General features: G+C 37.7%; 1 protein-coding gene across 5 annotated transcripts in view; it reads right to left on the bottom strand.

Moving 5' to 3' along the window:
* Positions 1-22,761, bottom strand: part of DSC2 (desmocollin 2) — a 33,899-nt gene extending 11,138 nt beyond the window's left edge. For 3 of the 5 annotated variants that reach the window (XM_021686276.2, XM_021686278.2, XM_021686279.2), the window contains exons 1-10: positions 22,374-22,761; positions 14,842-14,926; positions 13,536-13,735; positions 12,470-12,589; positions 11,051-11,206; positions 7,521-7,665; positions 6,413-6,579; positions 2,467-2,601; positions 2,034-2,219; positions 266-522 (exon numbers count right to left, since the gene is read on the bottom strand). In XM_021686276.2, coding sequence (XP_021541951.1) covers positions 266-522; positions 2,034-2,219; positions 2,467-2,601; positions 6,413-6,579; positions 7,521-7,665; positions 11,051-11,206; positions 12,470-12,589; positions 13,536-13,735; positions 14,842-14,926; positions 22,374-22,442 — 1,520 coding nt within the window. In that variant the 5' untranslated portion in view covers positions 22,443-22,761. The remainder of the gene's footprint in view (positions 1-265; positions 523-2,033; positions 2,220-2,466; positions 2,602-6,412; positions 6,580-7,520; positions 7,666-11,050; positions 11,207-12,469; positions 12,590-13,535; positions 13,736-14,841; positions 14,927-22,373) is intronic. The other 2 variants (XM_021686277.2, XM_021686280.2) reach the window with 1 other exon arrangement.
* Between the last annotated feature and the right edge of the window lie 1,242 nt (positions 22,762-24,003).

Raw genomic sequence — 24,003 nt, 5'->3', positions numbered from 1 at the left:
TATTTTTTTAAGATTTTATGTATTTATTTGACAGAGAGAGACAGCTAGAGAGGGAACACAAGCAGGGGGAGTGGGAGAGGGAGAAGCAGGCCTCCTGCTGAGCAGGGACACCCCCCCCCCCCGCCGATGCAGGGCTCAATCCCAGAACCCTGGGATCATGACCCAAGCTGAAGGCAGTGGCTCAACCGACTGAGCCACCCAGGTGCCCCAACAAATTATGAATTTTGAAAACATGGTAAATTTGGAGTTAACTAAAACAGGATACCTTATGCTGCTGCTACTTCTTGTTTCGGGGTCATATGCTTTATATCCATTGCTCTTTGTTCCCACTGGCACATTTTCTTTAATTTGAACAGTTTGCACTGCAGGGCTACACTCGGGGCCCTCATCCTGATTTTTTACATTAACAGTAACTGTTGCTGTGCTCATGACTGATCGTGAATGAGCCTCTCTAGAATACAGAGCTTCATTAACTACACCAATCTGTAGGTTCACCTGTTGTCTTTCTTCATAATTCAGTGGCTACAAAACACAAGTGTGTTGAAAATCAGATCAAGACATTTAGGATTTGGCCATGCTGGCATACGTAACTAGTGTTGAGAATAGTCAGGAGAATATTAAATATATACCCAGAAACTAGGTGGTGGTTGGAGGAGGGGAATCCACCTGATTCAGTATTTGGGTGGAACCAGAAAAGCAAAACAAAACAAAACAAAAAATGTTTCTCAACTGTGAGTAATATCAGAGGTCCTGATAATGAATTCAAAAAGCATTTAATGAAGGTGTTTCAAGGTTAACACTTGAGAAATTACTTTAGGACCTCCATACCCTAATCAACGGTTATTTACTACTCCATTCATTTTGGGTCAGCTTATCCTATCCTTCTGAAATGAATAGAATTATTTGTACCTGGTTTGGGATGGAAAATGTGAGTCAAATTTATAAAATGTTTCTCAGAGAGGACAGAGAAGAAAATAGAAAGCTCATGGACATTACACTTTCCTTTTTTAGCTCTTCCATCCCAGTTACTTTTTAAAGAACCAGTAGTACCAAATTTAATGGAAGGTTTTTATTTTATCTTGCCTGATATGTAGCTGTAATGAGAATAGGTAAAGCCATTTCCTGCAAGACAGAAATCTTGTCAGGTCTTGGACTTCACAGAGATAAAATTGCTTCTTAGAATACCAAGGATTAGGGCAGGGGTTGGATGAGGCAAGAGATATGATTCAAAAGACATTTCTTTGCTATTTTGAAACATAGAAATTAACCTACAAACTGCACTTAATTTTCATCATTGTAAGAAAAAGGATTTGTCATTTTTGATGCATGCTCTTTGAGAATATGTACAAAAGGGAAACTACATGGACCCAGGATAGAATCATGTTCTAGTTAAAGATGCAGCAGAAATAAGACTATGACTGTGTCCAAAGCAGGTGGCTTTATGGGCTAACTGGCTTCTGAATTGGCAGGGAAGTCTTCTGAGATGCTGCAGAATAGTATTAGAAGGAGGTTTCACAAGTATTTGCATCTTTGAATGGTTGAGGATTCCCATCCTCAACCAAGAAGGAAGCTAAGGTTGTAATGTGTGCTAGATATAGATGAACAAATCTACAAATGCTGTCCCTATGGGTCTCACCAGGAATAACTCACCATTTGGGAAATTCAGGAAATAAGTGAAGGCTCCCTGACTCAGCTATAGAAAGAATGGGCTAGGAAAGTTTGGCACTGTCCCATGGGCATCAAAGCTGTGCCAGTTTTTTAATTGTTAAGACTTGTTGGTTACAAAGTGGATACTATTGAACACACACACACACACATATATAATATTATTTTAAATACCAAGACTTTATAAAAGGTTCTCCAATTTGAATATATTCATCCTGTTATAGTTACGGAGAACATAGCATTTATATTTACCTATGTATCTATTTTATTCTTATATTTACCCAGAATTCCTTCTTTTCATTAAGCTCTAGTATGCTAATCTATGATATTATAAGCTACAAATAACTAATTTACTAATTTATTCTTACCTTAACCACACACAGAACTCCTTCATTAGTTTTGGGATCTGTTACTATTTTAAAATTCCCATTTTCATTGCCTTTTAAAATGGTATAATTAGCTCTCCAATTCACAGTATTCATTAAATCCTTATCCTCAACAGTAACACGTAAGATTTCCACATCAACTGTATTTTCTTCCACTGACGTCACATACTAAAATAATAAAAACAAAAAAGCCTTAATTAGTAACTGTCACAAATAGAGCACTGTGGGAAATAAACTCAGTTCTTCTAATTTCCAAGGACTATGTTTACATGATTTCAAACCCTAAGTCCAATTTACTGTCATGTGACTGGGGACACTGCATCTGAAATAATGGGGCAGGCATGGTTGGAGTTATGTATGTTTAGCAATTAACACCGGGTCCTACATTCTTCTTTTATTACTATCATGTACTTACAGAAGTACGGGTAAATGTTGGTAAGTTGTCATTTACATCTCCAATATTAATGATGCAAGTTGAAGTTGTCTGCAAACCGAAATACTGACCATCCATGTCTTGTACTTTTATTTTCAACTGGTATTTATCAGTTACCTGAAAAGAAAGAATTTAATTATTGAGTGAAAGCAACATTGTAATTGAAATCTTATTTTACACTCTGTAATTTTTCTTGCATTAAAAATTTAAGAAGTAAAATTTCACAGTTTTCATGTACTGGCAAAAAATCTCCTCACACTAGTAATTTTCTATTAATTTATGAAAATAGAGTAGTTTCTCAAATTTAAAGTGCTGCTTTATATAGAATATAGAAAAATTGGTTTTTGTTTTACTCACCAGAAAGGGAAGGGGTAGCCATAGCACATTTTAAATTGCCTAGCAGTTAATCAAAATCTTTTATCTCCTATCCAAAGTACATTCTTAGGCTGAAAAATATATGGCAGTGACTCTTACACCAGTCTTGAATAATAAAGTAAAATAGCCTCCCATAAAAAAGGCAGATTTTTTTTTTTAAAGATTTTATTTATTTATTTCACAGAGGGACACAGCGAGAGAGGGAACACAAGCAGGGGGAGTGGGAGAGGGAGAAGCAGGCTTCCCACTGAGCAGGGAACCCGATGCAGGGGCTTGATCCCAGGACCCTGGGATCATGACCTGAGCTGAAGGCAGACGCTTAACGCCTGAGCCACCCAGGAGCCCCTAAAAAGGCAGATTTTTGAATATTTACATTTATAAAAAGATCTGGAACTGTAATTTTTTTTTCTGTCTATGGAAAATGTAATCTGGTTCTTAGGGCTTTACATTCATCAGGGACTGTAGAAGGCTCATTGCTAGTTTCAAAAAAAAATGTGTTTCTCCTCATAACGGTTTCATTTATCATAAGTATTAAGGCATGAAAGGATTAAAAGCAATTCTAATAATAATGCATTCTGGATGAATTTTAGGAGCCTTGGGTTCTTTTCCTAACTCTAAAAATAACAAATGTAATCTCTCTGGCAGTTGGAAAAGTCTTTTTAGCTAGGTTTTCTCTTCTATAAAACGATGATACTAATACCTTTCCTATATAATTCACCTCTTTTCATAAGACAAAATAATATGTAAAAAACCATCCTGCCCTTCTACCAAGAATGTTTACCCTTCTCTCAACTCCATCACTTCTTAAACTTTCTTGTCTGTTATGTCTTACCTAAAATAAAACTAAAATTTCTCTATCTCTATGCTTTTTACACATATGATTTTCCTGATGTACTCTTCTCTCATAATCAGTCACATATGCAGAGCTGAAAAATACTGGCCTCATTTAAAAACTCATGCTAGTGTACTTTCAAGGAGAGAATACATATTTTGTTTGTAGTGAATTAAGATTTATTCAAAATAATCAACTGGCTAATAAAACAAAGAAAGAGATGAAGTTTGGGACCTAAATATTAACTTGTGATATCTTCAGATAGAAGAAAAAGTGTAATGTTTAAAGAGCGTAAGGGGTTGAAAGGAACAGATGAAAGCTGGAATCCTGGCATCAATAAGTATCTCCAGAGCACTCTTGGGTAACACTCCAAGACACCTTCATTAGTCCAATGTTTTCAACTGACTTAGTAGAAGGAGCTATTCAAGACTTGATAAAAGAGGATTTGGTCTATAATCTGCTTTTCCCGAGCACATAAATTCCATGAAAAATCTGTATGATTTCTGGAGTTATAACAGCAATTCATTCATTCATTTATTCTGTAAATGATACTGTACTCTTCACTGGCACATACAGTAAAAACAAATGAATTTATGAATAAAATAAATACAATTGTAATAAAATAAAATATAATTTCACTTAGGAATGTCCTTGTAGCTGCAGTAAAAATGATTAATTTTACCAAATTTTATTAAATTTCAACCCATAGTCTAGTGAAGAAATGGGAGGTATGCATAAAGCAGTTCTGCTACATAACATACAATGTTCTTCTCAAGGGAAGTACTTGTGTGATTATTTAAGAACTAAACTAGCTATTGTTTGGGGGGTTTTACTGCACAAAATACCATTTTTACATGAAAGACATCTATCATTATTCAGACTAGTGTATTTGGAAGACATTATATCTTAATAAAGTGAATCTGTCACTTCAAGGAAGACAATTATTTGTTGTCAATGATAAATTGGAGTTTCAAACAAAAATGAGACTTCTGGAAAACTTTTATCAACCACTGTGATATCAAGGGAGGTGAAAAGGTGACTTTTTTCCTGTATTGCTTAATGAAATGTGTCAATCTCTGGAAGATCTACATAATTCAGTAAAACACTATTTTCCAAATGGTTAACACATGATGTTACAAAATTATACATGGATAAATTGTCCAGAGTACAAGATAGACCAATGGATTTAATATAACAAAGTATGAAAGCTCCTTGATAAGGCTTTAGAGTGCACATTGCAAAAAACACATTTATGAAACTAACATTTATGGAACAAAAATTGTCAAGTTTTGGTGTAGTATCAAAAGAGTAGCCACAATGACCTAAAATTACTATTAAAATACTCCTCTCTTTTCTAACTTCATCTCATGTTGGATTTTCTTTATATACTTTAGCTAAAGCTACATATTATAACAAACTGAATGCAGAAGGAGATATGAGAATCCACCAGTCTTATATTAAGCCAGGTATTAAAGAGACTTGGAAAAATACATCATAGTGTCATTCTTCTCAGTAAATTATTTACTGTTTTAGAAAGTGTAATTGTTTTTTTATAAAAATGTTATTTATGATAATGTGTAATATATTTATGATTTTTAAATGGGTGAATAAATAAATATTTTAAACTTTTGTCAGCTTTAAATACTAATGGAATAAATATCAATAAATACAGCCCATATAAACAAAAGACCTGTGAAATCTTCAATAATATTTAAGAGTGTAAAAGGTCCTGAGACCAGAAAATTTGAGGACCACTACTCTAATCCATGAGGAAAAAAGAGAGGAAAATGAAATGAATCTGGTATGAACTTTTAGGAATCAAATACCTGACAAGCATATATTACTATACCTTAAGATTAAGGATTATAAACGTAGTAAGTAGGCCAGATAAACTCTCTAAGAATTCAGATGAATAAATGCCTGGTGGAAGAGGTAATAGTTGAATAGCCAAGTGAATGACTCACTAAACTAGGATAGCTGCAGTGGAAATGGACAGAATATAAATACAAGGTCATTTTGGAGGTAACAGCACCATGTTTGGGAAAGTGATCTGAACAAGGGAGCAAGAGGAGACATTAAATACAATTCTGAGAACATGAACTCAGGGTGACGAGAGAAAAATTATCAACAGGAAAAGAATGTATTAATGTCATTTTACCTAGAAAACATGGCAAGGAGAGCATGTTCAGAAGGCAAAAAGAGTTCAATTTTACATGTATTGCATCTTAGGTATCTGTGAAACATCCAAATCAGGATTTCAAGCAGTAGATTGAAAATGGTAAACTAGAGATCAAAGAGAAATAAATTTTCTCTTAAACTATATAAGGGGAAGAATGTAGATGAGACTGTCAGAGAAGAGATGATACAGGCAATAAAAAAAAAAAAGCATTGTTATCTGTAAATAACAAATGCCTGCACATTTCCAAAAGTTTCACTTTTCATATTTGACATTTCCTGTTTTTACTACTATACTATAAAAATGCTAATATTAGGTAACTTGACTTTATAAAACATACATTTCAAGAGAGAACAAATGAGCAGTTCAAAATTAGCACACTGCAAGGTTAATGACCTCCATCAGCAAATTTAATAACTTTTCTAAAATTAGATTCACAACATGCTTTTCACAAACACATCTACAGGCGCTATACAAGATATATACAGATATGATTCAATGGCGATGTGACAATCAGGTTTTGTCTGCTCTGATATTGGTGTTACCTCTCGGTCTAGCTGAGATGATGATGTGGTGATCACGCCTGTAGTTGGATGCATGGAAAACAGCATGGGATATGCTGGCAACTGCTCGATGATGGAGTACTTGAGACGCGTGTGCATCGTGTCAGGTTCATCTTTGTCAGTTGCACATACCTGTCCCACGGTAGAACCTACATATTGAAAAATCCTCTTTAATTTCCAAAACTTTTACATTTTCAACATCCCCTTTATTTCATTCCTTTCCATCTACCTCAAAAAGCTTTTGGACCACTTAATTATATGGCTGAGTAGTAGTTTTTATACATTTGCAGACTTCTATATAAAGTATCATTTTTAAATATATCCCAGCATTCTAACATTTGGGAATTTGGTGACCATATCCGTATTTACTGTATAATTTTATAAATGTTATTAATATCCATCCATTGCCATTGTATTTCTAGACTAAAGAATTCTAACTACTCTTTAACTTTTTTCTATTTCTAAGTCTGCCCTTACATTGATCAAATCGTCAAAAATGTGTCCAAAACTCTTGGTTTAGTTAGATCTTTCTGGAAGACTCAAAAATTGCATTCTGACTTCCAGCTGATAAGGTCCATTGACATAAGATTGAGAAAACCTTTGTATTACTCTCAATGACCTTTATGATAATGCTCAGAGTACTGCCAATCATTTAATCAGTATGGGATATCAGTAGACCTCTTCAAGGCTAAGACTTTAATTGCTCAAAGACTTATTCTTCTTAGAGTGTTTTCTCTTACAAGTATTTATTTTATCTCACACAGGAAGTAACTGAGTAATTTCTCTAGTTTTCGGGCACTAGGCTTGGCATTCCAGATGTACGATGCATCATTTAATCTTCACAACAATCTCGCATATCATAACCCATTTTACAGATAAGGAAAACAAGGTTTGTCAAGACTATTAAGTCTGCCCAAGGTCAGAGCACACAGCTAGTGAAAGGCAGAGCAAAATTCCCACCCACAGCAACCCTGATTAGCAAGTCCCTTGCTCTTGCCAGCGGAATATGTTGCCTCCCAATGGCCACAGCGAAATTCAATTTATGAATTAAAATGTTAAGTTGCCATACATTGTTAAGGTAGGTACGCACCAACTCTGCAATTTTCGGAAACTGTAAAAACGTAAGTTGTTTCTGTAAAAACTGGGTAGTTATCATTTTCATCCTCAATTCTGATTACCAGGGGCAGTGGAAGTTCCGGCGTATATCCATCCGGAGTTGTGGCGAAGGCAATTAGCTGTGAAGAGTCAAATAAGGAAAAAAGCAAAATTAAAATATGGTTCCAACTTCCTTTGGCTTCAATTTGGAGACTGTTCAGCACGGTGGTGTGAGTTTCACCATTTGTTATTGTTTGGGGATGTGGACGGAACCTTAATGTCACAGGAGGTGGTTAATCCCATGGTGTACTACAGCATTTTATGTTTAATATAATAACGTAGATAATTTTGGTTTCTTTACTAGTACTGTACTATTGTGGATGAGTGTTAACAGCTTTTATTATTATTTTCCCAGAACAGTCTTGAAGATTATTTTGTGGGTTTTTTTTGTTTTGTTTTGTTTTATTAAGTTTTTCATTTTAATCCCAGTTGTTAACATAGTGTTGTATTAGTTTCAGGTGTACTATAGTGATTCAACACTTCCATACAATAGCCGGTGCTCATCCCAAGTGCCCTCCTTAATCCCCATCCCCTATTCCCCCCATCGCCCTACCCACCTCCCCTCTGGTAACCATCAGTTTGTTCTGTATAGTTAAGAGTCCGTTTCTTGGTTTGCCTCTCTCTCTTTTATTTTTCCTTTTGCATGTTTGTTTTGTTTCTTAAATTCCACATATGAGTGAAATTCTATGGTATCTGTCTTTCTCTAACTTATGTCCCTTAGCATGATACTCTCTAGCTCCATCCATGTCATTGCAATGGCAAGATTCCATTCTTTTTATGGCTGAGTAATATTCCATTGCATTTATATACCACTCTTCATATCCATTCATCAATCAATGGACACTTGGGTTGCTTCCATAATTCAGCTATTATAAATAATGCTGCTATAAACATAGGGGTGCTTGTATCCCTTTGAATTGGTGCTTTTGTATTTTTTGGGTAAATGCCAAACAGTGTGATTACTGGATTGTGGGATAGTTCTATTTTTAACTTTTTGAGGAATCCCCATACTGTTTTCCACAGTGGCTGCACCAGTTTGCATTCCCATAAACAAAGCAAGAGGGTTCAGGGTGCCTGGGTGATTTGGTCAGTTAAGCATCTGACTTCAGCTCAGGTCATGATCTCGGGGTCGTGAGATGTGATCACATCAAGCCCCACCTGTGTCAGGCTCCCTGCTCAGCGGGTAATCCACTTCTCCCTCTCCCTCTGCCCCTCCTCCCCACTCATGCTCTCTCTCTCTCTCTCTCTCTGGAATAAATATATAAAATAAAATCTTTCATAAAAATAAAGAAATAATGCAAGAGGGTTCCTTTTTCTTCACATCCTTGCCAATACTTGTTGTTTCTTGTGTTTTGAATCTAGCCATTCTGACAGCTGTAAGGTGATATCTCATTGTGGTTTTGATTTGCATTTCCCTGATGATAAGCAATGTTGAGCATCTTTTCATGTGTCTGTTAGCCATCTGAATGTCTTCTTTGGAGAAATGTCTGTTCATGTCTTTTGCCCATTTTTAAGTGGATTATCTGTTTTTTGGGTGTTGAGTTTTGTAAGTTCTTTATATATTTTGGATACCCTTTATTGGATATGTCATTTGCAAATATCTTCTATATCTTCTCCCATTCAGTAGGTTGCCTTTAGTTTTATTGTTTTCTTCACTGTGTAGAAGCTATTTATTTTGATGTAGTCCCAACAGTTTATTTTTGCTTTTATTGCCCTTGCCTCAGGAGACATATCTAGAAAAAAAGTTGCTATGGCTGATATCAGAGAAATTATTGCCTGTTCACTCTTCTAGGTTTTTTATGGTTTCAGGTCTCACATTTAAGCCATTTTGAGTTTATTTTTGTGTATGGTATGGAAAGTGTTCCAGTTTCATTCTTTTCATTCTTTTGCATATAGCTGACCAGTTTTCCCAACACCATTTGTTGAACAGACTGTCTTTTTCCCATTGTATATTCATTCCTCCTTTGGTGAAGATTAATTAACCATATAATTGTGGATTTATTTCTGGGTTTTCTATCCTATTCCATTAATATAGGTCTCTATTTTTATGCCAGTACCACACTATTTTGATTAGTATAGCTTTGTTTATCTTTTTTTTAAATTTTATTTATTTATTTGAGAGAGAGAGGGAGAGGGAGCACGAGCAGGGGGAGGGGCAGAGGGAGAAGCAGGCTCCTCGCTGAACAGAGAGCTGGATACGAGGCTCAATCCCAGGCCCCTGAGATCAAGACCTGAGCTGAGGGCAGATGCTTAACCGACTGAGCCAACCAGGTGCCCTTTGTTTGTTTATTTTTAAAGATTTTATTTTTATTAAGTAATCTTTACACCTAACATTGGCTCAAACTCACAACCCTGAGATCAAGAGTCACATTTTTCACCAAATGAGCCAGCCAGGCGCCCCGATTAGTAGAGCTCTGTAACATAACTTCAAGTCTGGAATTTTTGTTTTTCCTTTTCAAGACTGCTCTGGCTATTTAGGGTCTTTTGTGGTTCTATACATATTTTAGGATTGTTTGTTCTAGTTCTGTGAAAAATGCTATTGGTATTTCGATTAGGATTGCATTAAATCCATAGACTGTTTTGCACAGTATGGGCATTTTAACAATATTTGTTCTTCCAACCCATGAGCCTGGAATATCTTTCCATTTCTCTATTATTTTGTTTTGTTTGAAAGTTTCCAGTGCATGGATTTTAAATACCCTCTCTGGATCTTCAGTAACTTTGGATTCTTAGGACTCCAAATTCCCCAGGCACAGTTAACTAAAATATTATCTTACATACTACTAATTAGAATTTCATGCATATTGGTAGTTATATTTAGATAATTCTCTTCATGAGAATTTTTTACTTTAAAAAAGGAAAGTCAGAAATAGAACAAATGCATGGCTATAAATTGTATGTGGAATGCAATTTATTTCTTTTAATTTTATAATATGAATTTCAACTCCAATTTTTCTCATAACAACTCTCAGAGAAAGCAGAGCATCACAGGTACTTAGAAGGCCATCTTGTAGCAATTCCAAACCTAAATATTTAAATCTAGGAATGCCTGGGTGGCTCGGTCTGTTAGTAACTTTTGGTTTCAGCTCAAGTCATGATCTCAGGGTTGTGAGATCGAGCCCTGCTCAGCACAGAGTCTGCTTGAGATTCTTTCCTTCTCCTTCCCCCTCCCCCTCTGCCTCTCTCCCCACTCAGGCACGCTCTCTCTATATATAAAATAGATAAACAAAATCTTTTTTAAAAAGTAAAAAAAAAAAAAGGTGAAACTATCATACCAAGACCAATCTAAGAACCTAATGCTCTCTATTCTATAAAGCTCTTTTTGCTTCAAGTCTGTGCTATCAGATGTAGCCAGAGCAGAGACAACAAGCTCAGAGAACAGAAAAAGGTAAGCAAATTGAGAATGGGAGATGAAACAGCCAAGCTTAATAATTACTAATACAATATGTAAACTTTAGACTTTACCTCAAAAGATTCATACTCCTCACGATCTACAGGACGAGTGCAATATAAGTTTCCAGTATCTCTCTCTACATAAAATAAATTTATAGGTTCTCGGTCCACCCCAGGTCCTCTTATGGAATAGAATATAGTGTAGTTTTGTGCAGTGTCAGATTGAATCTAGAAAGTAGATATTATATACATAAGAGACAAATTTTTATTTCAGCAAGACTTTCATCTATATATATTTATGCAATCATGTTGCCATTTTTGTTGCAATAAGTAATTGCCCCCTTTAATTTGTTATCATGTATGAATAAAAGACAGCAATAGAATAAGGAAGCCTAATAATTGAGAAATTTCAAGAGCAAGGCATGAGGAAAATAATGTAGTAGTGTCTTAGTTTTCCCGAATAACTGAGAAATACACTAAATGGTACCTATGTGAACCAAACATTTAAGACTTTAACGGTCTGAGAAAACAAAGTATTCAGAGCATGAAAAATTACCCTTTCATTAATTTTTTAAACTTGAAGTTTTATTATACATAACATTTGAGACACTAGGTTTAAAGTTACTGTATACAGGGAAAAACCATGGGAAATGCTTTCCTTAATTAGCTTCTATTATTTGTCAGCGTCCTTTTATTATAGAAGCTGAGGTGAAAGGATGGGTGGAAATGAGGGGAGTAGAAATGACATAATATCCTGGCAAGTGTGATATTCCGGTACTTGATTCAAACAGCAAATTTTTTCCCAAGTTGTTTTGATCCTCTTAGTAAGATCTTGACTATATGTCAGGATGACTAACAATGATTTTCAAACGATTTCTTTCTCAACTTTGAGATGCTCTTTTCTCAACTGTATGAAATTTGTCGGTGGGATATAAAGGAGAGTTCCTCTCAAATTTCAAGAACTGAGAGAAAAGAAACCCAAGTCAAGGACTCAGTGGTCGTGGCAATGGATAGTGGAAGAAGGCAAGATTTGCTGGGGTTGCTACTGAAAGTTAGAAAGAGAGAGAAAATGTGGATCCAGGACGATTTAAGTGGTGGACCTGGGGATAAGCAATGGGAAGGATGTATGTGTCTTTTGCCCTTCATGGCATTTATCCTGGTGGCAGCAATTTCATCTATTATGAAAGGGGTTTCTAGACTATGCCCAGGTGACATGCTTGCTAATAGGAAAATTCATTAAGGAACAATGTGTTTGAGAGTGCTAGATGGGTTTTACAATTTCATAAATGGACTTTGCAGGACTAAAACTGCAAAAAAGTGTATGCTGGTATACAGATATATATTTATACCCATTTACTGAAACATATAATACACATACTCATGTATTCATACAGAATTGTTTTTAAAAATAACTTTATATTCATCATCCAAATTAAAAAAAAAAAAAATGGAAACCATAGACTTTCACAGTGAAAGGAAAGTAAATTGTACCTGTTGAAGAAAAAGTGGGAAAGGACCCAAGGAATTCTCTTGCATTGAACAAGGAATAGGAGCCCATCTTCTCTTGGCACGTCTTAGAACTTTTTCTTTAGAATGCCTCTTCTTTAACACCTCAATTTAGAACACAGGAAAAAAATAATAAAGTCCATGGTTACTTTATTCGCAAACATTGGAACTCTGACACATCTCTCATGAGGATTAACCGGGAAGGTGTAAGACCATGGTGGTGCTTGAAAACCAAACTAAATGTCAACACTGCAAAAAAGATAACAAAGAAATAGCAGTCCTATCTGTTAACACAACAGTACTCTCAAGAAAATAACTTGGTACGAACACGGAAGAACGAGAGATGGAATTGGAAGCCTAGAAGCAAAATTAAAAAAAAATAAAATAAAAACCAACAACGTTACTGTTGCCATATTGCCATGCAAAACCATGGGAGGACAGAGATGCAAGGAAAAGAAATAAAGTGAGTGGCCTTCTAAATATAGCATATGCACCTTCCACTCACCAGCAACTAGGAAGAGCCAGGGACCAACAGAGAATCTGTGTCAGAACGGGGAGAGAAAAATGGTGATAACTCTCAAGCTGCTGCACTGAATTATGGCCGATGGTTGAATAGAAATCATCTGGATCTTTGGTGTCAGAGTCCAATAAGCATGCATGAGGTCTGAATCTCAACCTAAAATAGTCATCTACTTTTTAAGACTACAAATTATGCTGTCTAAGATACATATAGACAGAGTTTCAAAATTTGTTTTGGAAATCTATTCTACAGGAAAAGATTAAGAAATGCTTCTTTGTGTCTAATCTCAAATTCGCATGCTGTAGCCTCCCAATTTCTCTGTTTATGTCCCAAATGAAAAGTAAAGACAACCTAGAATAACTGATGTGGCAAAACCTTTTTCCACCATTTGAACACTGTTAAGTTGCATGATGGTTTCCATTCTTCATCAAGCTGAACTATCCCACGTCATCTCTGATTCCACATCTTCCCTGGTAATGTTACACCTGCAGAATACAATTCATTATGCTTCATTTTTATAGTTTGGTGTACCTTTGTTTGATGCTGTAAAAGAACAAGTAGTTTCTTTTCTTCTTGGTTCTCAGTGTTGTAAAGTAATATGGTAAAACTTCTCTCCTCTGAGGACAAAAGAATAGCATTTGTTGTATAGACAGACCCATCTTCTAAAATTTGGAAATCAGGGTCACTTGAATGAATTAGATTTGCAGATTGAAAGCACTCCTTCAGGTTAACTGTAGAAAATACACACAAGCAATCATTTGTAAGGTAAAACAAAACAATATATAGTGCTAACAGTAATCTATTCATTTGGGGGTGGGGAACCAAAAACTTAAAATTACACTGACACTTGTAAATGTTGCATTTTTAAAAGTACATACGAAACTATATGGTTAATTAAATTGTGCATAAACACCTATGTCACTTCAAACACCTCCTTTACGTCCTTTTAAAAAAGAGACATTTGTCCTAAAATAAAGGCATGTGAGTTCCAGTGTTTTAATATGTAAACCAACACCAAAAGAAGTTTTTCTTTATTAACTGAAATTAGCTATAGCGTAACACATGAGAGAACTTAAACAGAACCTAGAAAATTAATCAGCAGTTATTAAATTAAAATATTTCTTAACTCTTTGCATCTATTGTTAGAGTCATTATATTCTGTGTTCTCACTGGTCTGCTCTTTCCTTGTAAGCTTGAGTTATGTGAAAAAAATTAATTGATAAGGGGCGCCTGAGTGGCTCAGTCAGTTTAGCGTGGGACTCTGGATTTCAGCTCAGGTCATGATCGCAGGATTGTGGGATCGAGCCCCGCGTCATCCTCCACGCTGAGCAGAGCCTGCCTAAGATTCTCTCTCTCCCTCTCCCTCTGCCCCCCCCACTGCTCTTTCTCCCCCTCTCTCTCTCATTCCCTCTCACTCAAAATAATAATAATAATAATAATTGATAAAAAGCAATTTCTGGAAATATGTATCAGTAAAATACCAAAATGTTTTATTATTAAAATCCAAAAACAATACCTTTAAACTCAAGAAATAGATTCAATACTATTTCTCAATTTCATAGAAGTATGTTATAACATATGCCATTACCCCCATGTAATATAAATATTAATAATTATTTATTACTCAAACTAAGCCTTTTTATCTACTTCATATAATCATGTTTTTCAATAAAGGACAATATTCCTTTTATTGGAATGATATTATGTGTATCACAAATGATAATGTAATATATTAGTTTTAACTATTAATTCCAATACAGCTATCCTTCTAAAAATTACACTAATTTTACAAGATCATACCAAGTAAGATCTATTACACATTTTAGCAGTTTCTTACCTCTACCAACAAATTTCTCAGCATCTAGCTGGGAGGGAACTTGCAGTATGACTTTTTTGCAGGCATCACAGGTAAATGTTAAGATCTAAAACATCAAATCAGTATTACACATTAAAAAAAGATCCTTTTAATCTGTACATCATTCATATAAATTAGAAATTGGTATAATTATAAATTAGTTTATACAACTAGCAAAATAAAATTTAAAAACATACACTGCAGTAGAAATCAGAACAAAATTACATGGAGAGAAAGAATAAAACAAAAGACCAAGAGTCATGGCTCCCTCCTTCACAAAGCATGTAAACTCCAAGAATTCCTTACCCTCTTGGGTTTTGTTTCCCATTCTGTAAAAAGGAGCTAATAGTAAATTCACTGACTAATACGGTGAGTATACTGAGGAACGAATGACAACCAATGTGAGAGCACGAAAAACTTAGGAAGGCAGCACAGGTATGTGAATAGGAAAAACAAACAAAAACAAATTTAGAGTCAGCAAAGTGTTTCAATTAATAGTCAACTGCCTATGAACTATGGTACCAAATCAATAGTATCTTAAACAAAAACCCAATGCTTTAAAGAGAAGCATCAACTCATTATCACAGAGTGACTTGGAGATTACTTATCTATGACCCCACACAAACAAGCACAGAACTTTGAAATATGAATTTATTTTGAAGGCGCATCTTCTCATAAGTGACCAGTAAGGTCATTTTACAAAATATTTCACTTAAAATTTTTTAAATGAGTTAGTGATTTATGGTAACCAATTCCAATACAATATATATTTGAACACACCGAAATTTAATTCTGTTCCCCCTAAAACTGTATAATGCATGCTTCTGAAAGATTGAACAATTCTATAGTTTTGCAAAGGCTTTTAACCAAAAGCAAGATAGCTGACTAGCATTGATACTATATTTACAAAGTCTATAAACACAAATTAAAATAATCAAAATTTGGATTAAAATTTTTATTTCTAATATACATTTTTATTTCCACTACACATGCCAATATACATTTAATTATCCAATTTAAGTTATATATGGAGGATCAGGCAAGGCAGTGATTACATGTCATTTGGAAATTAGGGATGGACACAGTGAAGAGACTATTTGGATTGGAAATTAAAAGATGAGAAGAATGTTCACTGGCTGTATTGTCTTACAGAAGACAGGAGTAAAATGAGATGTGTGAAGAGTCCAATTCAAGGTGGTTGAAAACATGCATCTACTTCTTCATTCAACCAACATTTACTGGTTGCTTACTATGTACAAGGCAGTGTTCAACAGTGAACAAAGTCCTTGACCTCATGGAGATTACCTTATAATGTGAGACATAAAAAAAATAAATACATAAAAGTCATATAATGCCAAGAGATAAATGTTATGAGAAAAATAAAACAGGCAGAAGAGGTGACAGAGGGAAGACCAGAAGCCTGAATGAAATGAGGAAGCAAACCAGTTCACTAACCGGGGAAGAGTCTTCCAGGTGGAAGAAAAACCAGAACAAAGACCCTGGAAGAGGATTTTACCTGGTGTGTTAGAGGAACAAAAAAGCAGTCATGGTAGGAAAGCACAGTGAGGGAAGAGTGATACAAGATGATATTAAAGGGACAGTCATGGGCATATCACATATGGTTTAAAAGACCATAGTAGGAGTGTAGATTTTATTCTGAGTACAAAGAGAAACAATCATAGGTTTAGAAGCTGTGGAGTGGCATAATGTGGTGAGCATTTACACAGACTCATTCTGGTGGCCCTGTGAGAACAGACTACAGAGAAGCAAGAGTGGAAGCAAGATGACCAATTGGGAGGTTCCAGCAGAAATGTAAGAGAGGGAGGATGGTGACTTGGACTAAGGTGAAAACAGCAGAGAAGGTGAAAAATGGCTGGATTAATTCAATACTTTAGAGAACAGTATCCTGGACATCCATTCATTCCTGCATTTAACTAATATTTACTGAATGTCTACTATGTACCAGACACAGAGCAGTAAACATGATCCTCATGAAACTTTCAATTCAAGGATAAGACATAGTGGTAATTTCAATAAAGTAGGATAAATGCTCTACTAGATGGGTACAGGGTGCTATAGGATAGCAGGGGGAACTAGCCTCATGTAAGAGCCAGGTGAGGTCATCTGAAGAGTGGCTGTACATTAGCCAGTTCAAGAGGACACACAGCTTCCGTGTTCCAAATACAGAAACGGCAAATGTGAAGCCCAGAGATGACACGGGTCTGAAAACAAAATCTTAAAAGGCTGATGCTCACAGCACAAAAGGGACAAAGTTTAAAATGAATTCAGGGGCGCCTGGCTGGCTCAGTCAGTAAGAGCATGCAACTGTTGAACTCGGGGCTGTGAGTTCGAGCCCCACTTTGGGTGTAGAGATTGCTTAAAAATAAAATCTTAGAAAAGAAATAAAAGAAAATGGATTCAGAGACGTAGGTGTGGGGTAGATTCTGAACAGTGTTAACAAAGTATATGGATCTTTTTTTTCCTAAAGACAGTAAGAAACCAAAGATTTGCTTTAAGCAGATAAACGACATAAGCAGCTTCCCATTGGAACAAGGTGAGTCCGAGCAGTGTGGGGAATGGATCAGGGGAACGACTCTCATTTCCAATAATGGCAGCTAGGTCATTCAGGGGGAAAAAATGCCAAAATGAAAAAGGATGGATATGTTTTTTGGTTAACGGTCCTAAACCATCTAGCAAAGAATCGCTAGGCAGAAACTGAGGATCAAGCTCAAACACAGAGTGGTAATCAGACACAACTTCTGATCTGAAAAAAGATTGGACTCTGGTTGTTTGGCCTCAATAGAAGAGAAGAAAATCAAGCACAGGCCTGCCTAAGATCTAAGAGAAGAGCTGCCCACATTAATCTGGGACCCCAAATGTAAAACCTTTGCCATAGAGGGAGCCTGAAGCAAACTGGTCCTTGAACAGATTTGTGATCCACATTCACCTTACTTGCTTGGTCTGGGAACCTCAAGCCACTGATTAAAGAAGGCCTGGCATGTAATCACTACCATAGATGCTGAAAGACGTTTGACCAAATTCAATAACAATCCTTAGATTTAAAAAAAAAGCCCCCCAAGGAGTTAATAAGTACTTCTTCAAGATGATTTTATATTATGTTTTAATCACATCATCTATGGGAAAGCATTAGCAGCAGCCCCACTAAACTCAGAAACAGCATACTTTCCAAGGTCATCATTTATAGTTAACATTACATTAAAATATATTAGGCAAGAAGGAAATATCAGATGACATATAGATTGGAAAGGAAGAAGCAAAAAAAAATCTCTATTTGCATTTGATATGACTACCTGGAAAACTGAAAGAAATCAACTAATAAATTACTATAAAACTAATAAAATACTATAAATTACTATAATTACTATAGAATTTCAGTAAGGGAGCAGAAACAACTATTAAAATACAGAAATCATTAGTCTTTGCACACATAAATACAAGTTAAATAATATAATGAAAGAGAAGGAATCATTTTCAAAAGCAATAAAAAGGTAAAAGGCCAAGGAGTAAACTTAACAAGAAACATGTAAAGCCTATTTGAGAAAAATCTGAAAATATTTCTGAAGGACACAAAGTAGACTCGCACAAAAAGAAAGATATATCATTATTTTGGATAGAAAAAAAATCAACATAAATATATCAATTTCCACTAAGTTAAATTATAAATTTCATGATGTCAATAAAAATCTTAATAGTATTTTTTCTGGAACTAGACAAGCTGATTTAAAAGGTCATAAGGAAAAATAAATAACTAAGAATAGACGGGAAAACTATGAAAAAGAAAAGCAATGAAAGGATATTAGACTTAGCAGGTATTTAAAAATACTATGAAGTCTCAATAATTAAAACTGCCATTTTGTATATGAATAGGCAGAAAGATATTAGATGCATACAAATTGGAAAGGAAGAAGTAAAAGAGTTTCTATTTGTATTTGTTATAACTGTATACAGTCCATAAATGTTCTAACTTTGTTACACTCACCAATTATAGGAGTTCCTATTTCACCACATTCTTGCCCATGCTGTGTGTTTTCAAACTTTTGGGTGTATGCCAAATGAGGAATATGTCACTGAAGTTTAACTACATCTTTTCTTATTATGAGCGAGGCTGAAATATTTTTATGGGCCATTTTTAGTACTTTATGGGACTTTTTCATATCCATGTTCATGTTGGACTATTTGATTTATAAGAGCTCTTTATATACTTGTAGATTAGCCTTTTAAAATATGATCTGCAATTTTTTTTTTTCTAATTTGAGTTACCTTTGACTTTGCTTATAATATTTTTGTTTGGGTTGTTATTTTTGCCATGGACAAGTGTGTGTGTGTCTTAATATAATTGATTTATATTATTTATAATATTTATAATATATTTATATTAATGATCATAATTTGATATAATTGGTTTTCTCAATATTAATAAATTGCTTTTGAAATCTAAGCCATGTGAACCATAGATAGGCCTTCTTGACTCCAAACTTAAACAGGAATTCACCATGTTTTCTTCTATTAACTGTATGGTATCGTATGTTACATCTAAACCTTTCATCTGTTTGGACTTTTCTGTGTTCTACATGAGTTATGGGTTCGACTTCATCTTTTGCCAAATGACTGCCTAGATCAAGTAGTCTCATACTATATATATATACATATATAGTATAATATGATACAGTATAGTATAACATGCTCTATAATATATAATATAGTATATTATACTGAGTATAGTACTATACTAAAATACTATATTACTATAATAACTAATATATTAGTATACTATATACATTATATATTATATATAATACTCTCTATAAATCCTCAATGATGTGATATGACGTCCATTATAAAACAGCTTTCCATCTAGTCATGTACAACCTCTATGGAGGGGTGAAGGAGCTGTTAATATCTACCAAAAGTACACAGTCATTTATACTTTTATCTAGCAATACCATTTCTGGTAATCTAATCTATTCTATTCATACACCTGCCCATACATGAAATGACATATATACACAAGTTTATTCACTATGACATTATTTGTAATAGCAAAAAGTAACAGCAGAGATGATGGACAGAAGCAGAGATATCCATAAGGTATTTCTGAATGTAGATTTAATAGGACTTAATGATGGTTTTGGGGAGGGGAGCAGTGAGGAAGGAAAAGCAAACAGCTTCCAGACATCCTACCTGAGCAACAAGGTGTATGGTAGTGTCATTCACTGAAATACAGGATGTAAGAAGAAAAGCAACATTGTTTGAGAAGATAATAACTGCTGTGTCACACATCATACTGGGTAGATATAAAGACTTATTGTTTAATGAAGACATCCCAACTACCAAAATACATTTCATCTAAGGAGGCACCTGTATGATATTTCACCGACAGGACCTAGAATAGGGAGTCTGATTCTGAGTAGTCAGGAACAGGAAGGTCAAAAGAAAAAAAGGGAGTGAATTTCAATAAAGGCACAATCTACAAGGTGGAATTGTATAAGGAATGGTTTATATTTAGCAGTGGAGATCCGGTATGACCTTAGAGAGTGAGCAGCCTCCTTAGGTGTTTGGGTAGAAACCAGAGTTCAAGTGGTTAAGACACGTGTGTAGCGAGGCAGTAGTAGGAAGCAGGGAGAAGCTGCTCTGTAGAATGGTGAAGGATTAATTGGGTACATGGAGAGGAGGAAATGTAAAGGGTGTTCCCCCAGTGAAAAGGAATTATTCACTCCTATTTAATAATATCTTCTACTCAAATGCTCTTTACACTTGAGGCTCACGAGCACAAGAACCACCTGAGGCTGGCAGGACTTGGCCCTGATATGCACACAGACACCAGAGCAGCTAGAAGGACCCACACCGCGCCTTCCAGCTAGAATGTAGCAGGATGAGGGGTGCTTTGCTATCTATCCACTTCTGGCCAATCCAGCTCTGAAGCTAAAGTCACCTTTAGTTTATTCACTTCGTCTTTCTTCTACAAAGGACCTGAGAGCACACAGAAAGTTTTGTGTGCAAGCATATGCAAAGCAATGCTATTTATTGCCCATACCTATTACTGTCCATGCTTAATTACACCTATTACTGTCCATGCTTAATTACCCCTTTTCCTTCAAAGAGTAATGGCCACTGGTTTAAAAAGAAGTGGCAACTTTATTAGGGATCTAACCAAAGTCATTTCTTTGTCATCAACTACGTATGTTGTGACTGTTATTTATTCCATTCTTGGTTTTCTCAACTATAAAATACTAATTGCTGTACACCTGGCCCTTTCTATGACACTAATGTGCCCTGGGAATTTAACTAAGGGTCTGAAGTCCATAGAACTCCTAGAGAAAGATAGTGTCATGACAGCACTACAATTTCATGATTTAAAAATTTAAGGAATTCACTGTAAACTAAGAGCGGTTGAGAAGTGAAATGATCCGAATATTTCATCCCCCCAGTTCCAGTACTCCCAGAAGGAATCTTCCTGCTGTCTGTTCTCCAGGTCTGTCCCCTTGTCCTTCAGGCAACTTTGTGCTCCAACACCTGGGGCTCAACGAGAAAGGTCACTACCGGGTTGAGCACTTTCTGGCACCTGGTCTATTTAATTTTTCTCTTCCTACGGGACTCAGGAAGTCCAGTCTGGGAAGCCTCTGATCCCAAACTCTCCCAGGGGCTGTCCACTGGCACTGAATTCCTGTACCTTCTGCCTCCCCCCTCTCCGCCCCGGCCATGGGATCCCAGGCTTTTCTGCCTGGGCGGGGAACCGTCCGTCCCCAAATAAAGCCACCCCTTTTCACTCCCAGGTTTGGGTGGGTGAGGTCATTGCTACTGTGTTCTTTAAAGTGGGAAAGAAGTTAGAGCGAGAGGGCAAAAGAGAAGAATCCAGATGCCTCTGTGCACAAGAGAATCGGACGAGCATTTCCCTAAAGATTAAGGGGGTAGCAACCGCACACGCTGACAGTGGGAACTATACAAAGGGTCATCTAGGGCCCGCCCATCTACCATTTCCAGGCGCGAGTGTCGAGACCACTCCTCTACAGACACGTACACACACTGAGAGCAAGCCCCGGAAAGGGGCGTAGTCCTCCCACCCCAGGGCACTTTCCGTCCCGTCCGCCCAGCGCTCCCCTCCGCCGCGGCCGAAACCCGGCACCGCGCCCGAGGTGGACAGCACCCTCCCCCCGAAAGGCAGAGGCACGGAGGAGCGGCACTCCCCGCTCGTCCCCAGAGGCCAAGGTTTTGGATGGGTGTTTGCTGCTGGCGTCTGCGTCTCTATCTGCCTACGCTGATTGTATCTATGGATGACTCCCTTCTCCTCCCCTTCGGGAGCGCGGCGCCCAGGTCGCGAACCTCTTTCTGGCAACCTTCCCCCATTCCAACAACTCCATTCATTCAACCGGCCGGCGACACATTAACCTCCGCTTTGCCCGCCACCCCCACCCACTCCTGCTCCCAGAGTTTCCCCTGGCTCCCCCAACGGGCGGAGCCCCCTCCCGGGAGCCGGCAGCCGGGCGGCCACTCACCGTGAGGGCCAACAGCAGTTGCCTGCAGAGGGCTCCGCTCCGGGAGCGCGTGGGGCGGGCGGGCGCCATGGGAGCGCTCGGGGACAGGTCGCCGAAAGGCGCCCGGAGGCCGGGGTGGGAAGGCTCGGCGGGGCCAAAGGCCGCGGCGGGAGTGCAGGCTGGGCGGGCCGCGCAGAACGAGTGGGAGGCACAGGAGGTGGCGCGCGGGGAGAGGCGCTTTTCCTCTGGCTTTCTCTGAAGCGCCTGCCTGCCACCCAAGGGGCTTTTCCTCTGGCCGAGGGTGGGGCTCCAGGCGCGCCCAAAAGACACCGATCGGCCCCTCCTTGGTATTTTCTCAAGTCTTCATTTCTTTAAGAGCGCAACAGGTGGGAACTCCCTCTCGCCGCCACCCTGGTACCTGCGCTAGGTGTTTCTCAGCACCGGACGCCACCTATATTACCCGTCTCGCCCCCGCCCCCGCCCCCCCCCCGGGTCCGCCTGGAAGATTAGCAGCTGGCCCTGCCCAGCAGAAGCCCTGACTGTACAGAGACTCACTCCCCGGGCGCGGCGGGCCGGGGGAAGGAGGCGCGGGCCTGGGCGCGCTGTCGCGCCCAGGCTCCGCCCCCGCGCGCTGCCCTCTCGGCCCGCGAGCGGCTCCGAGGTCAGAGACCGGAGGAGCTGGAGAGGTCGGGTCTACGTCCCAGCTGCCTCAGGCCTACCTGCTGCAGAGGAACTCCAGGGCCTCTTCGGTGGAGTAAATGTACTGCAGACATCCAAGTGCAGTTCACACAGGGTTTTCATCTGTGGCACGCCTTTCTTTGGGGGTCTTGTTTTTGCTTTTAGAAATGTCATGGCCGGGGCGCCTGGGTGGCTCAGTTGTTGGGAGTCTGCCTTCGGCTCGGGTCGCGGTACCGGGGTCCCGGGATCGAGCCCTTCGTCGGGCTCCCTGCTCCGCGGGAGGCCTGCTTCTTCCTCTCCCACTCCCCCTGCTTGTGTTCCCTCTCTCGCTGTGTCTCTGTCAAATAAATAAATAAATAATCAAAAAAAAAAAGAAAAAGAAAGAAAGAAATGTCATGGCCAATATAGCAGTGATGCAAGAAAATTACCATAAATTAAAGACAATAATTAATTAATTAATTAATTAAGGGATTCCAGGCTCCAAAAAAATAACAACATCAAGGGTAAGTTACAACAGAAAACGCATCGCTTCAGATCCTAGACGTTAACTAAATGTGTGCTACCGCTGTTCTCCAAGACCCTCCCTTGTCCCAAATTAAAGCCATCTAATGACCTTCTTATACCTATCTCCTAAAATGAACTGGACGTTTACTGGAGATTTCTCTCTTCCTTTCCTACCACCAAAACCGGAGTTTGCAGTAAGAAAAGAAAAAATGGGATACAATTTATGTTTGGTTTGCAATGTACTTGAACTAGGTGAATTACTTCCGGCCTTCACCTGGAAGATTAAAATATGAAAGCAGTATGCTTGTGCTCTCCAGAGAACAATGACAGGGCGTTCTGACTGCATCCTCCTGCACCTCTTTTCAACTACTGGCTTAAACCAGGGAAGTCTGACCACAAAGGAGAAACTTGTCTGTTCCATTTCATTTGGTTTTTCTCCTATGAGATGTTTGGAGAAACCTGTTTGAAA

Source organism: Neomonachus schauinslandi, chromosome 14, assembly GCF_002201575.2.
Source record: "Neomonachus schauinslandi chromosome 14, ASM220157v2, whole genome shotgun sequence".
Classification (NCBI taxonomy): Eukaryota; Metazoa; Chordata; class Mammalia; order Carnivora; family Phocidae; genus Neomonachus; species Neomonachus schauinslandi.
Note: the sequence above shows the minus strand (reverse complement) of the source record. Positions and strands in the feature narration are given on the sequence as shown.